Source organism: Phocoena sinus, chromosome 17, assembly GCF_008692025.1.
Source record: "Phocoena sinus isolate mPhoSin1 chromosome 17, mPhoSin1.pri, whole genome shotgun sequence".
Classification (NCBI taxonomy): domain Eukaryota; kingdom Metazoa; phylum Chordata; class Mammalia; order Artiodactyla; family Phocoenidae; genus Phocoena; species Phocoena sinus.
This window is the reverse complement of record NC_045779.1, coordinates 29000301-29016023: the sequence shown is the minus strand read 5'-3', so window position 1 is coordinate 29016023 and position 15723 is coordinate 29000301. Positions and strand designations below refer to the sequence as shown.

The following is a 15723-nucleotide window of genomic DNA, read 5'->3' as shown; positions in this document are numbered from 1 at the left end:
GATTCAAATGACTCTTTTACTTCTGGGTACCACTTGGATTCCCTTTTTGAATTAAATGGATTTTTATTTGTTGTATTTCCAGGGAGCATGTGTTGATTCAGGACATCCCCCCACCCCCCTTCTGCTGTTCATATCACCACTTCCTCTCCTTTGCAGGATCAGTCCTCATGGAGATCACATGAGTGAGTGCTCACAAGTCACTTAAAACAGTGCTTGGCAAATAATAAATGACCTTCAGGGGTTTTCCTTTTATGGAGACTCCATCAATTATGAGAAAGTCAATTATGATGGCTTATTAATAACAGTGAATTAATATGAATTATAAAAGTACATATTTGCTCCTCCACTATTACCCACTGCCCAGCATAAAATAAAATAACTCAAAATAGAATTCCAGATTTTACTAGAGAATATATCTAAAATACAATATTTATTAAGTTATGATATATTATTTGAATGGAAATATACTCTGTATCACAACTATAACAATCTTTACAGATAATACTTCATTTACATCCCTATATTTCAAAAGTCACTAAATTACAACATAATTAATATTTAACATAACATTGCTACAAATATATAAGAATTTAAAATTTTTCTTTAATTTACCATATTGGAACCACAAACATTTATTTTATCTGATTTACATTACATAGGATCATGACTATTTTACCTGATTCATATTACACAGCTCAATTTATCTCATTATATGGCTTTGCATTCAATCATCCTACGTTCTTATGTTTTAAAAATAGCATTTTAGTGAACAATTGTGAATGCTCATTAGCCCACGTGCTACAAACAAAGTCAAGGTACTTTTCTCCTACTCCTTATATTATTCTCTGTTACAAAAAGGCTACTACCATAAGCAAAGCACCAGTCACAGCAATTCTGTCAAGCCTGACAATTGGTCTAGGTTTTCACATTTTAGTAGTAAGCACGTCAGGTCTAGTAGGGTCTAGAAAACCAAATAGATACAAAGCAGCCAGGGTCCAATTCACCAAGGTAGACTTGTGCTTAGCTAAAGGGAAACCCAAAGACTTCACTGGACACAGGCTCTGGGACCATTTTATTTGAAGGAAGCTTTGATTTGTCTGTTTTTCAGTGGCTGAGTCGGACGCCAGTTGTTCACCATCAGGTGTTCAGGTTCGCCCTCTGCGTTGAAGTTAAGGGTACAGAATTTCGATAACTAAAAGACAAAATCAAAGATGAAAAAATTAAAAATAAAAGTTTCACAGGAGTATTCAATTATGTGTTTGTGTTAAATCTTGAAATACATTCCCCAATATTCACAGTTCCATGTTGCAATGTTCAAAATTTAATTTGAGTCCCAATAGATATATAATCACATATAGATCAATATATATGCTTTTATACAACAAATCAATTTCTATAAAATACACACAAAATCTTGCTGTCATTTGAAAGGAAATTTTTGGAGAGCTTGATTTTTTTCCTCTTTTAATTTTATAATCAAACATCAAAAGCCTATAAAATAATTCTGAGATGTAAAGTAATAATAACAATTCTAGATCCCAATTAAGGTTTGGTTTTCTACCCCAGGGAAGATAAACGACAGCATCTGTACAATTAGATGAAGTGATCCAGGATCTGCAAATTCCGGGGCCGAATGATGGGCTGACATCTCTTCTTAAATTTATAGAAACACAGGAATGAATCTGCCCAAGCTGGGATTTCAAATCCTTATCATTGGTTAATTTTGATTCCCTATTAAATTTTTGTCAGTTCCTGGCACAGTGATGTGACATAGGCAGCCCTCAACCAGTTTCTTTCTTCTTTGAGGTTCTTTTTGCAAATTGGCACTTCCCTTTCCTTAAGCATGACTTGATCTAAATGAAGAAGGGTGGTTTGGGAAGTAATGTAGCTGCCCATGAATCAATAGCCTTGAACCTGATCTCTTTGGTCCACTAATATTCCCTCGATCACCCCCCAGGAAGTCTACTTCATGTAAGCCAACTACTGTAACAGGCACAGCCATGGTCACTGCATGCACTGATCACTCGAACAGCACAAACTACACTGTATAGGAAATGTGTATCTGGTCTAAGCTGCTAAAGCAACCTGGAATGACTTTTAATAGACATATTTTCTCTAAGGGATGACTCTTGCCTTTGTCAGGATCCAGAAATGTATTCTGACATAAATAAACTGCAGTAAGCTCTTAGGTGAGTGAGCAGTAGGCTGGGAATTATCACCCATACCTATGCACCCTTGAATATAAAATCTCTTTGTTCCCAGCCTCAGTTTCTTCATAGTTTACAAAAAAGCATTTATTAGGTGACAGACACCTTTCTCATGTAATCTTCAATTTTATCCAACTTTAGAGTATAAAAGAAAAAACTGCCTAAGGTTATAGTTAACAACAACAAATACTTATTGAGTGCTGATTATATCTGCTAAGCACTGTTGTTGGCACTAGTTGCACAGCTAAAAGCATCAGGAGGAGGATTAAAGCCCAGGTCTGTCTGACTCCAAAGGCCAAGTCCTTCTGCCTGGACTAAATGCTCCACCTGACTTTAGCAAACAGACCTGCTCACTGCTAACAGAGATGGGTTCTTTGAGCACGAGCCAGGTCACGCTTTCCAGGAGAGGAGGGGTGGTCAGTGAACCAGGGTAGGTCCAGTAGTCCAAGCTTTCAGGAAGGAGGCCACGAGGATCAAAGTTAGTGAAGTCGGCACTCTTACCCTGGAACAAGGAAATATACGTGTTAAAAATGTCACATGATCAGAGTGGGGGGAGGCAGGAGAATAGGAAACAGAAATATTCCCCTCTGGTACCCAGAAAACTTTCAATTTTTTTAAAGAGAAGTTCCATGTTCACCAGAAAACAGAATAAAACAAATTAACAGAAGACATTTGACATGGAAATTTAGACTGGCAGATATGAGCAAGAGAACCTGACTATTAATTTCACCTATCCATTTTCTCACCTTGTCCTCTAAAACAGAGGTACCCAACCATTTTGGCTGGTTTCGTGGAAGACAATTTTTCCACGGACCAGGGGAGGGGGTGGAATGGTTTGGGGACGATTCAAACGTATTACATTTACTGTTCACTTTGTTTCTTTATTACATTGTAATATATAATGAAATAATTATACAACTCACCATAATGCAGAATCAGTGGGAGCCCTGAGCTTGTTTTCACTTGACACCCACTGATAGGGTTTTGATATGAGTCTGCAAGCAATTGATTTATTATGGTCTCTGTGCAGTCAAACCTCTCCTCTAATGATAATCTGTATTTGCAGCCACTCCCCAGTGCTAGCATCACTGCCTCAGCTCCACCTCAGATCATCAGGCATTAGATTCTCATAAAGACTGTGCAACCTAGATCTGTCGCATGTGCAGTTCACAGTAGGGTTTGCACTCCTATGAGAATCTAATGCCACCACTGATCTGTAAGGAGGCGGAGCTCAGGCGGTAATGTGAGCTATGGGGAGCCGCTGTAAATACAGATGAAGCTTTGCTTACTTGCCCACCACTCACCTCCTGCTGTGTGGCCCAGTTCCTAACAGGCCACGGACTTGTCTGTGGCCCGGAGTTGGGGACCCCTGCTCTAAAATAATCCCTTATATTTTTCTTTAAGTCATTCATTGATCATAGCCAGTATTTAAAGTGAAATTGCTGCCACTGAAATGAGGCAATTTTAGGTTGCTGTAACAGAAAATATATAGTATCCTTGACGAGGAGGTAATTGTCTTGCTGTCCCATTTGATGGCTCGGGCAGAACTGAAGAACTGTATTCAGTCCTGGACACCATGCTTTTAGAGCAACAGAAGCAACAAGAAAGAGTTACTGGAAGAGTGACAAGTTTGCTGCAAAGACACAACTGTCATGTAAGACTAGTTAAAGGGGACTAAAGACAATTAGCCTGGGGGTAGGTAAAAGGCTGACAGAGAATAGGGTCAGGTGGAAGGAAGATTAGGTTTTGCTTTGGTTCTTTTTTTTTTTTTTTTTTGAGGTATAATTGACATGTTATATCAGTTTCAGGAATACAATGTAAAGATTCAATATTTGAATATGTTGTGAAATTATCACCCACAATAAGTCAACACCTGTCAACATATAGAGTTACAGAATTTTCTTTTCTTGTGTTAAGAACTTTTAAATATACTCCTCACAACTTTCAAGTAGGCAATACAGTATTATTAACTACAATATAGTACTCATTTTGACTTATTTATAAGTCATCCCCACGACTTATTTTATAACCGAAAATTTGTAACTTTTGACCCCTTTCACTCATTTTGGCCTCACCCCCACCTCTTGCAACCACCAATCTATTCTCTGTACTTTTGAGTTGGTTTTTTTGTTTGTTTGCTTGTTTTGTTTTGCTTATTTATTTAGATTCCACATATGAGTTCATATGGTATTTGTCTTTCTTTCTTTGACTTATCTCACTTAGCCTAATGCCCTCAAGGTCCATCCATGTTGTCACAAATGGCATGATTTCATTCTTTTTTATGGCTGAATCCATTATATCTATCTATCTATTTACCACATTTTCTTTATACATTTATTTGTTACGGGATGCTTAGGCTGTTTCTATCTTGGCAATTGTAAATAATGCTCCAGTGAACGAGGGGGTGCATGTATCTCTTTGAATTAGTGTTGTAGGATCAGGTTTATTCTATGTGAATCAAGGGAGTCAAGCTCAGGGTAACAGGTAAGCATTTCAGAAGATAGATGCTGCTTCGATTTGAGGATGAGTTTTATAAAGCCAGGTTGCTACTGCTGATGGTAGTATTTATAAGCAGATGCTCCATGACCTCAGCACAACTGTGCTGTGGAGCGGATTTAAACATGAATTCAAAGAGGTCATAGAATATAAATCTCCACAAAGCATGACTTGACTTGTCATGTTCACCACTGTATTTCCTAGATTAACAAAGTGACCAGAATGTAGTAAGTACTCAGCAAATATCTGCTGTATGAATGAGTGAATAATTTGACCAGATGATCTTTCAGCCTCCTTGCAATCATGATTTTCTCTGACTCTTGCATATGGATGTTCAAATGATGGGAAGCAAGATTAAATAAATACAAGTCTTAAAATTATACAAGTATTAGGATCAACTTTGGGTTAAAGATAAATTAAATAAACGCATAAGCAACATTTTACCTTTATTAACTGCTCATCTGAGCACCACACGTCAAACCGAGACTACTCAATTTGAGCAAAAGAATTTTCAAAACTGAGTGGGGTATGGAAAATAGGTACCTTATTCAGGTGGCAAAAAATTCAACTATACCTTTGCTTTAATGGAATCCAGCACATCAACGACTTTCTGGAGGCCTGGTTTAGCATCACCAATCTATAGAAAGAGACAAGGGACAAGATAGTGTATTCCAGTTGGCACTACACCAGCTTTTAGTTAAGGCAGCTCTATGGTAAAATTTCTCCAAATAGCAAACCAAAACCCACCATTTGTTACAAGGCACCCATCAGTCTTAGTTTGATTTCCCTTCTTTCACTGACAACCTCCTTCTGCTTCTGCCCCTGTAGTTCCCCTGAAATTACCTTCTCAAATGTCACCAGTGATCTCCAACTGCCAAAGCAAAGAGCACTGTTCACGTGCTTACTTTAAGCTTCATGCAGGATTTTGTGCTATCATCTTCCCTCCTTTTAAAAATTCTCCCCTCTTTTGGCTTTCCTCCTGCTCTCCAGCCTCCCAAATCTCCCTTGACTCCTGTATTCGTTTTTAGTCATTTAATCAGCATCTTTCCTTACAGTTGGAAGTTTCTTAGGGTTGTTTGCTGAGCAGTTTTATCCTCCCTCTTCATGCTTTCCTCGGATGATTTCATATACACTTGTAGCTTCCACCTTGACACAGGATTTCCAGAATCATGAATCTGCAGCCCAGACCTTTCTCCACTGGGTCGACAACTATCCAGAGGGCAGCTCAACCTGTATGTCCTACTCTTGTTGCCTGAATTCTCCAATATGGAGTCACTGTCCTTCACTTCCCCAAAACTTGGTCTTAATTTAGCACTATCATAAAATAGTACTTTCTAGCTTAAGGTTGAATGAAAAAAAAATACTAGTATTCATCCAAAATATGCCTCTGTCTCATTTCACATTTCACATGTATATACCCTTCACATTTACATCCAAATGGTACCTATGAAATACCTCTGCAATTTTGTCCCCCATCTCTACTGCTACTAGCAGATGCACGGGAAAATAAGCCTGAAAATACTTCAGAGCCAAGGGCATTTCCTAGGCTCTTTGTAGAATGTCCTATTTGTTATGAATGTTCTGTCCAGTTAATCTTTTTTGAAAACAGGGAATAAAAAGAATTGGGCCATCAACTAACCTTCAGAAAAATACCCAAAACAGCCAGTCCGTCAGGCTGTTGCGCTGCTTTTCCAAACTCCCCGTACTTGGTGTTCCAATGAACCAAGTGGAGCTAAAGTAGGAGACAAAACCACAAACAACAAATGATTTACATGATAAAAGCCTACACAGCTATCTAGCGATCTTTTCTTCACAGCTAAAGAAAGTGAAAATGTGGATAATTTTAAATATAAACTTGTATTTTAATTCTAACTGGCATAATATCAAGTGATTCCTTCAACAACTCTAAGAAAAAGAGTTGCATACTTTTGAGGAAAGACAGAAAGTTTATTTCTAGATTTCCATTAAAACAGGATCCTCCAATTTGAATTTATTAATTTTGTGCAAATGGAGGTCTTAGAGAAAGTTTTGCAGCATTAATCGTAATATCACAAATAAAAGTTATAAAAAGCAAATGTGAAGATCCTTTGTAAAATAGGGGGCTTGAGTTTACAAAATTAAGCTTTTGAAAGAAAAAAAGTGTATCTTACCTCTGCAGCATATTTCTTTTTATCCACAGTATGCTCAGAACCTTGCTCATCAGATGAACCCCAGTGAAAGTGAAACTGAATCAACCTGTAGGTGCCAGTGAGGGGTCCTCCTTCTAGCACTAAAATTAAAAAAAAAATATATATACACACACACACACACACACACACACATTTACATACATACACATACATATGCACGTGAAACACACACTACTGAATATTACAATCTTTAATCCCATTTTATAGTACTAAATTTATGCCTGAACCAACATTTTCACTCTGAAAATTCAATCTAGACTCAGGTTTAGTCTACAGAGCTGAAGAGGATCATTTCAACTGTTTTATTTTTTCCTCACTTTTATTGACTGAAGGATGGATGCTTTTCCCATCTGTTTTCTGAGCACAGTGGCACTTCTCTTCCAGATTTTTTTGGGGCCTTCTCATAGGTTCAGGGTCAGGTTCAGAGAGAGGAAATTTTCAGGGGAACTATGAATTCCTCTGTGAATCAGTGAGGAAGTGCCCACAGCTACTCGTCAGTGCTGGTCTGCTGCACACCTGCAAGCTGAGGAATCTCTCCTCTGCCACGGCCCAGTGACTGACCTTCAGCCGGCCTTGCTAACCTCTGATACCAGTTCTTACCAGAATTTGTGAAACAATAAGCATTCCCTTGAGCTTAACAACATAAAATCAATTTTCCTTACACAGGCTTACAATTTTCCTTACACAGCAGATTGTCGCTGCTACTAATTAGCTTTATACCCTTAAAATGTTCTATTTGACTTTCTGATCTTAATTTGCTCCTTTGTAGAATGAATACCTCCAATTATTTACTACTTCACTAAGAATTGACTGATCATCTGTGAGACGCAGTGCATAATGCTTTCTTGAAATTCTAACTTTAATAACCATCCCATGATTCTACTGTTCTGATATTAATGTAACTTTATTATACTTAAATCCATATTAGAAATCACATTCTTAGACCATAGTCTATCTGTAGATAATTAATGAGCTGTGTCTTAAGAGAGGATTAAAATAGTAAGAAATCACTGTTTCCCCCATTCCCTCCAAAAAGCCTTTTACCTAATTTATATGTATTAATGGGACTTAACTGATAAAAGCTTTTAAAATTAGTTTAGTTCTACTACTTCAATTTTATTTCTCTAGAACTGGGATTAGAACACCTTTTGCTATAAGTGTATTTTATTAGCTTTGATTTATAATTCCACGGAGTAATGAGCCCAAACTAATTTTGGCTTTGTAAAACCAAGGGACAAAGTCTGTACAAAAAGTTTGTTCGCTCAACTTCACCTAAATATGCTTAGATGGCAGCAATACCCATTCATCTATTCAAAGAAAAGATAAAGCTGGCTGGAAGATACTTAAGCAGTCAGGCCTTTCTATGGCTCCTGATACAACCTCTGGCTGCCAGATCTGCCTTACAATAGGCCAGGAGAAGAAAAGAATAAAAAAAAAGAAAGAGAACAAATTATAAATGGTATTACATTACAGATCTATTAAGAAACATGAATTTGGATGTATTCTGATAATATCACATCTCTTGAAACTTAACTTTTATTGTAAAAGTGTTTTTCTAAATCTGATAAGGAAAGAATTATCCTTATATCCCCAAAATAGACTTTTTCCAAAATGAAGGAATTCCCATTTTTCATAATTATATATACCCTTAAAACAAAATACATGTTTATAAGGTAAATTGATACCAAAATTAATTCCTTTATAATAACTTTTTTAAACTACTAACTAACTGGCTGATCATAAAAACCATTTGTAACATCATTAATTCTACCAAATGGCAAAATTAGTTAAATAAAACCATAGTAAGCATCTAAGATAACTGATCATATTTCAGAAAAGATTTAGAAGTAGGCAAGAGTATATGAGCTTTTATTAAATAAGGTTTTCTAATACTAAAAAAAAAAGAAACACTCTAAGTTCAAAGATTAAACACTTTCATGGCTAATCTATTATTCCCAGATACCTGTTTGAACTCCTGTTAAAATAAAACTATGTTGCTATGTAGATTAGAAGCCCACTGTAATTAGGAAAGGTATTAAATTTTTGAAGTTTAATTGCTACAAAAAGCAGCATTTCTGGTCTTCTTCAACTAATTGGTCATTCCTCAGCAAATTCTTAGCATGGAGATTAGTCAATGAAATCCCTCAAAACATTGTTATAATAATAAATTGCCATAAACTCTAATAAAGGTAGCATACATCTTTTTATTTGAGAAATAGGAAAGACAAGGTTAAAGATGGAGCTTACACAATATTCTGGATCTACTTATTTTTTTACTTAATTTGATTGCTCCAAGCCATTTTCTAAACTACCCCAGTTTAAAATAAAACCTGGTTTTCTAATGCAAAAATAATTTTAAAGAATATCAGAAATTGCTGATATTCTTTTTAAAAATTGTTTATTTTTTCCTCTGTAAAGTCTGTTAGTGGGGTTCTGAAGAGTCAATCACCTCTTGTACCATAGAAATGTTTTCCACAAGTGATAGAGATACACAAATGGGGTTTTCTACTCAGAGACTCAATGTCTTGTTGAAGACTTCTCCAAACTTAATTTAAATCCAAATCTCAAAACCAAGAGCCCCAGAAGAGTTTAACTTTTATGGTCTTCCATCAATTATACATACTATATATAAAACACAAAATAAGCACTAAATGTAATATTATAATCTGTCTTCCTATACGTATTACTTTTGTAAATTATACATTACTTGTGAAAAGTAAGAGATTCATTCCAGTAATATTGAAATAAATTAGATACTTATATAAATTAAAAATTTAATGTTAAAATTTTTTTTCCTTCTTAATCACTTTATTATTACTTAATATAAGATGCATCCAAATAACAAACTAAAGACCTTAGTGAATGTCAATAATCTCTCCTAAATCCAAAATATAAATAAACTACTCCCAATAATCCTTAGTTTAAAACTAAAATTTAAGGGATTTCCTATTAATGAAGTAAATGAATAAGTCTACTAAAAACACATTTCTAGCAGGTGAATAATTTGAAATTTATTAAATCGGTTTTGGTTTTTCGGCAGTGGTCAATAATCCTAGGGCTACCTACTAAGGTTAAAAAAACAAATGTCAGTGTAGACAAATCTGAGAAATAGACACCCACATTCCATTTCTTTTTATGTAGTGAAATGTTTAGCTGTCACTTTCACTAGTGTAAGCACAATTAAGATTCAAGAGAGCAGAAATTTTCAGTTTCAGGTTTATGGCAATTTTACGAGAGTAAAAAAAAAAGTAACTCTTTGACATGAACATTATTAAATACAGTGTCTAGGATGCTTTTGTCAGTTTTATAGAAGTTTAGGATTCTGTTCACACCATTAGCAGTAGCCAGGACAAGCCCTTCCATTTTTTGTTGTTCTGTTTCCTTTTAACTTATAATTGTTTGTAAAAGGAAAATGTTAAAGCTTCAAAAGCAAGTCTGTGAAAATCAAGCAGGACTCTTGTATGACGATCCATCATATCATACAAACAATGATCTGCTTGAAATGAGCACAGGTGAACTCAGCTTCCTTCCTTCTCTTTCTTGAAATAACAAAAGCAGATAAAAATATTCCAATTTCTAAAAGCAGAAATGATGTGAGAGTTGTATATGGGTTGGCCCAATAATTCGAACATTGGTTTTTCAATGATATTTGCCTCTAACTTTGCTATAAAGCAGGAGAGTTTTAAACTCATTAATAAAAGTTAATAAGTTAGCAGGAGTTAACAATTTGACTACTATTCTTTTATCCCAGATGAAGCATGTAATAAAAGATCTCAAGCAGGAAGATTTATTTTTTAATAATAAAAAAAACCTAACAGAATTAACAATTTTTCATTAATTTAAGGTGGTTTATTTTTAAAGGAATTTAGAAGATTGATGAGAGCTTTAACCCAAGCTTCTAGTTAAAGCCTATTAACTCCGCATTTTAAAAGATTTCTCTCAAGCTTAAACATAGCAATAAATTCTACCAGTTCAGTTCCTTATACCCAAGTATTTAAGTTTGGGTATAAGATAACATTTAGGATACATCTGAAAATCTGAGTCCATGAGAAGTTCTAGAAGACTGAAATCTCACTGGGGGTGGAGGGGGGAAGTAAATGAACTGAAGCATTTAACTACAGAAAATAAAGGATATCTAAAAATGTTAACACCATGAAAATAATTCCTAACAAAAAGCTATGATAAACTGTCCATTTTAAAAAACTGAGTGACCAAAATGAAAAATTATTTTTTGACTTAAATGAACATAAAAGTATATCAGTTTTTAAAAACATGGTACAAGTACAAACACACTAAATATTAACTATGATGGTCCTTCAAAGATTCTTATTCAATTTCTATTTTTAAGTGGTTGCCATTTAGTCTCATTCCAACAAACTAGGAAGGAGATGATTAGCAAGTAACTTAAACTCTTGAGCGTTCTGTTTCTTCATGTTTATTTTAAGTGGGTTTGACTAGAGTATCTCTACCATTTGTTCTAACTTGAGAGTCTAGGATCTTAAAAAAAAAAGCCTAAAGGGTGTTTCTCTGCATGGTATGATTGGTTTTGTTTCACTGTTTTTTCTTTTTTCTATCCTGTAGATGTGTTTTCCCTTAACATCAGCATTTAATATATTCTGTATTCTAGAAAAAAAATGCTTCCTGTTTAATCAAAACAACTGCTAATGTTGAAGAGATATGGGCAAAAGTACAAAGGAGTCTTCCGTATTTAAAGGAGAACAAGTCTTTCTAACATTCACTCCTCTTGTTTTTACTGTACCTCTTGCCTAGCTCTCTCAAGTCCCCCATGTTTCCTACTTCCTTTTGCCTGGAGTCTCCTCCAAGAAACTGAAATCCTTCAACCACAAACTTTATTCATCCTGAAAAATCTTTTCTGACTTGCTCAGGCCAACTCCAAACCTGCTTTCCATATTTCCTTGGGATACTTCCTTGTTGCACTTATCAAAGTGACTGTCAGCGTCTATTATTTCTATGTCTTTCTACCTGAGGTATCACCATCATGGTCTCTGGGGATGCAGGAGAGGGACCAGGACTCCATCCTGCCTTCAAGATGCCTAGCTTGTCTTAACATATAAGTGGTATTTGTAAGAATTTTGGTTTTTTGCATAAAACTAGGTGAATAATACCTCTGTCTCTAAAGACATGGGTTTGAGCCTCTATCTGAACCACTTGATTTTCATCTGTTTCACAATCTAAACATGGCCAGTTGCTTTAGTAATGTATGTGTTATTCACCAGAAGTAGTTAGACAAAGGTGGCTAGCTCTCATCAGTTCCTGCTTATGTAGAAATCCATCAGAACTTGACATATTCATGGTAAGACATATTACTATGTAATAATGTCATATATAAAATCAGTACATAGTTTAATATGATAAATGGCATGTTTGGGACAATATAAAAGTAAGATTTTAAAATGCCATCAAGTGATGGGAAGTAATTTTAAAGCTAATTAAAAACTTAATTCAAAAAACTTATCAGAGGTGCAATAGCTACAGCAATTGCCTAATAAAGGCAGTCAAATGGTGTGTAGACCCGACAAGAGCAATGGTCATTTATTGAGGAATTGTTAGGTGACAAGCACTAGGTTTTATATGTCTGTCCCATTCAATCCTTCCTCTGTAATAGATACTGCTACTCCAATTTTACAGTTAAGAAAACAAAAACTTAGGTTAAGTTACTATCACTCCCAAGAGGGGAGGAAGGAAGAATTTTTTCAAAACTGTACTGAATACTTTGGATAGCTACTGAAAGAGAATAGTCAACTCTATTATAATGACGATAATTACATTTATATACCATGTGAGTACTATAGGTCATTACTCCAACATTCTGACAGCATTATTGAATGTTGTCTCTATCTTCCCTCATTTTGCTCCAATGCTCCCTGCCCCCCACCCCCAGACTCCCACACCACCACACATAATGTGTTTGTAGCTCCATTCACTCAGTGCCCTTCAGAGGAAAGCACTCAGGAAAATAGGACACTGGCAACAAAATCAAGGGGATTGTTCTCCTATTTCTAAGCAAGAAGAAAAGAACAATTCAAAGGGCATTCTGTAAACAGCCTCACTACAAATAAATTATGGTAATTGGTTTTGTCAGTAATGGACCAGGTATGTCCAACCAAATCTAAAACATTTTCCTTTGTGGAATGAATTTCTGGGTGGATACCAAGATACACGACCACCTTTATCACACTAGCCCAATGCTGAGAAAATATTTGTAAATATAATGTTTCCAAGAATTTCAGGATTTTAAAGTATTAGGTTTCCATCACTCTTCTCACTGCTACCTTGCAGATCACCCTAGGATGTGCTTTTTCTTGGATAGGCATCAATTCTGGAAAACAAATATTTTAGAGTCTTAAAAGTTCAAGTTTTGCAAATCTCATCTTTGCTGATCTCTGTTGCCAGGGCACCTTGCCTTTTGTGACTTTTCCCAGGCATATGCCCTACATAGAAACCAGGAATTTTACAGGGAGAGACAGCCCCTGCCACTTCAAAGTAATTAGCCTACTCCTCAGAGACTGCAACCTAATGAAGATTATCAGAGTGTAGTATTACAGGGGTCCTGCTGCTGCTCCTGTTAAGCTGGGAAAACAGCTACTGGCTGAACTGCACAAGTTATTTTTTAAACACTGACCTGCTTTGTCCTGGGAGTCATCAAACTCCACGTTGAAAGAGTGACCGTTGTTGATAATTCTCCGGGAAGTCGCTTGCTCATAGCGAAGAGACAGAGGCTTCAGGGTAGGGTCATGAACGGCTGCCTGGGTGTGGATGTCAACAGGGGACTGGCGCTCTCCGTTGGCGATGGGGAAGTCTTTATGCCATTGCTCGGGTCCTGGGTTTGAGAACAGACGTGTGAACTCCCCAATGTGGGGAAGGGCACATGCAGACCCCTAGAAAAGGGCAATGACTCTGGAGCCAAACTGCTCAGCTCCAGTTTTGGCGGCACCACCGAACAGCTGAATAACCTTTGGGAAAACATTTAATCTGTGCCTTAGTTTTCTCATTTATATTAGGGGGTAATAATAACATCTAGCTTATAGAGGTTGGTGTGAGAATTAGAATCAATACATGTAAAGCTTTTAGAACAAGTAGTGAGCGCCATATAAATATTAGCCATTTTCATGCTCCTTTTACTGAAATTGAGCAACTGACACTGGGTTTGTGATTAGGATTTGGGATATGCAAGCTCACTTAGGACACTCCAGCAGATCGGAATTCCTTCCTCTAGTCCTCGGACTAGATGTAAGGACAGAGTTAACTGCTCAGGCCCGGGCACCCCTCCTTTAATGGTCAGGATCCCCATGACCTGGGGATCCCCAACCCCCTAAAGATGTTCAAAGATGCACCAGACACATCTTTTCCTTGCGTTTGCTGGCCCGGGAGAACCCAGATCTGCGGCCCTGATAAAACCGGGTTCCTGGTGACCTCCTAACATAAGAAGTCGAGAGATGAAGGGAAAACTCAGAAATCAACGCAAAGGGTTCAGGCCAGCCCAAGAAAATGCCCCGGAACAGTTCGTGCTGAGAGTCTTAGCCACAGGTGGTGCTGAGGATGAAGTTGCGGGTGGGTGGGTGAAGGGGGTTCCCTAATTTCTCTGCGATCAACTAAAATGTTTCCTTACAACCCTTCCTAGTTTATTCCTGGGTCGGGATAGGATGGTCTCCGGCTCGTGACCCTGGAGTGGCTGTCCGTGGGTCCCGCGGCTGCGGCTGCGCACCCCTTTCCCCGGGCCCTGCTCACCGCAGCGGGACTCAGGGATTCCTCGACGGTGGTCTAGGGATCTGTGCTGGGGGCATCCCGTGCCTGGGAGCGGCGGGCGGGGCGGGCGCCGGAGGCGCACCTGAGCCTCGGGTGCTCCGGACGGCAGCGGTAAACAGTAGGTGCGGGCGCTGCGGGTACCGGGGCCCCGGGCGCCGCACCGCGCCGCCCGCCGGCCGCACTCACCGTTGTGCTTGCCGTATCCCCAGTGATGGGACATGGTCGCGCCGTAGGTCCGGGCAGAGGAGTTGGCGCGGATCTAAGCGGCGGCTGCTCTGGCGCCTGCAACGTGTGTCCGCGGGTCGCGCCGTAGCCGGCTTTTATAAGGCTCCCGCCAACTTCGTGCTTGGGGGCGGCCCGGGGGAGGGGGCCCCGGGTGGACCTGGGCGACGCGGGGAGGAGGTGACAGGCGGAGGTGATCTCCCCGCACTCGGGGCGGGCCGGGCTGGAGAGGCTCCGGGGGCGGGGAGAACGCCCTCCCGGCGGGCGCTCGGCCAGGTTCAAGAGCTCCTCTCCCAACGCCCGGCTCCCTCGGCCCGCGGCCCGGGTCCCCGGTCCCTGGGCAGCCAAGAGGCTCCGAGCTCTCTGCGCGCGTGGCGGCGGCGGCGGCGGCAGCTGCTCCTGGGCTCCTGGGTTGGACTGGGCTGCGGAGCGTCTACGTGCACCCCATCCCCCTCCGGGGCCCTGAGGCTGGCGGCAGAGCTGACAGCTCGGGACCCGGGCCCGGTGCCTCTCATCCCCTGTCCCCTTTGTGACCGCATCCTTGGCCTCGGAGCCCTTCCGCCCAGCCCCATCGGCCCCACCCGCGCCGAGGTCTCCAGCCCGGAGGGTTGCTGACCGGTATCCCCGGCCCTGGGCCGGCAAGCTCGGTTAGGAGCTTTGACCTTGGGGCAAATAGGGATACGGTCCCTTGAGGCGCTGGGGAGCGAGCCGCTTTGGGCTGAGAACCACGCTCCCCCTGCTGGAAGGCCGTGGAATAAATCAAGAAAGAGGAGAGAGTCTCTTTTGCATAAGTCCAAACTGAGGCGAGCAAGGGAGAATGCATTTCCTTGAGAGCTGTCAAG

At 39.2% G+C, this 15723-nt stretch overlaps 1 protein-coding gene across 1 annotated transcript; it reads right to left on the bottom strand.

Moving 5' to 3' along the window:
- Positions 1-386: 386 nt before the first annotated feature.
- CA2 (carbonic anhydrase 2) lies at positions 387-15210 on the bottom strand. The gene is made up of 7 exons (XM_032610592.1): positions 14846-15210; positions 13536-13733; positions 6854-6972; positions 6343-6435; positions 5278-5340; positions 2554-2709; positions 387-1192 (listed from the first exon to the last, which is right to left on the bottom strand). Exons 1-7 carry the CDS (start codon positions 14877-14879, stop codon positions 1073-1075), a joined length of 783 nt encoding a protein of 260 aa, XP_032466483.1. The 5' UTR covers positions 14880-15210; the 3' UTR covers positions 387-1072.
- Between the last annotated feature and the right edge of the window lie 513 nt (positions 15211-15723).

Excerpts from the sequence above, each read along its gene's own strand:
- CA2 (XM_032610592.1), bottom strand. The coding sequence starts at position 14,879 with ATGTCCCATCACTGGGGATACGGCAAGCACAACG. Across the intron at positions 6,973-13,535 it reads TGACTCCCAGGACAAAGCAG|TGCTAGAAGGAGGACCCCTC; the intron begins GTCAGTGTTTAA and ends TTTTAATTTTAG. Across the intron at positions 5,341-6,342 it reads TTTTGGGTATTTTTCTGAAG|ATTGGTGATGCTAAACCAGG; the intron begins GTTAGTTGATGG and ends CTCTTTCTATAG.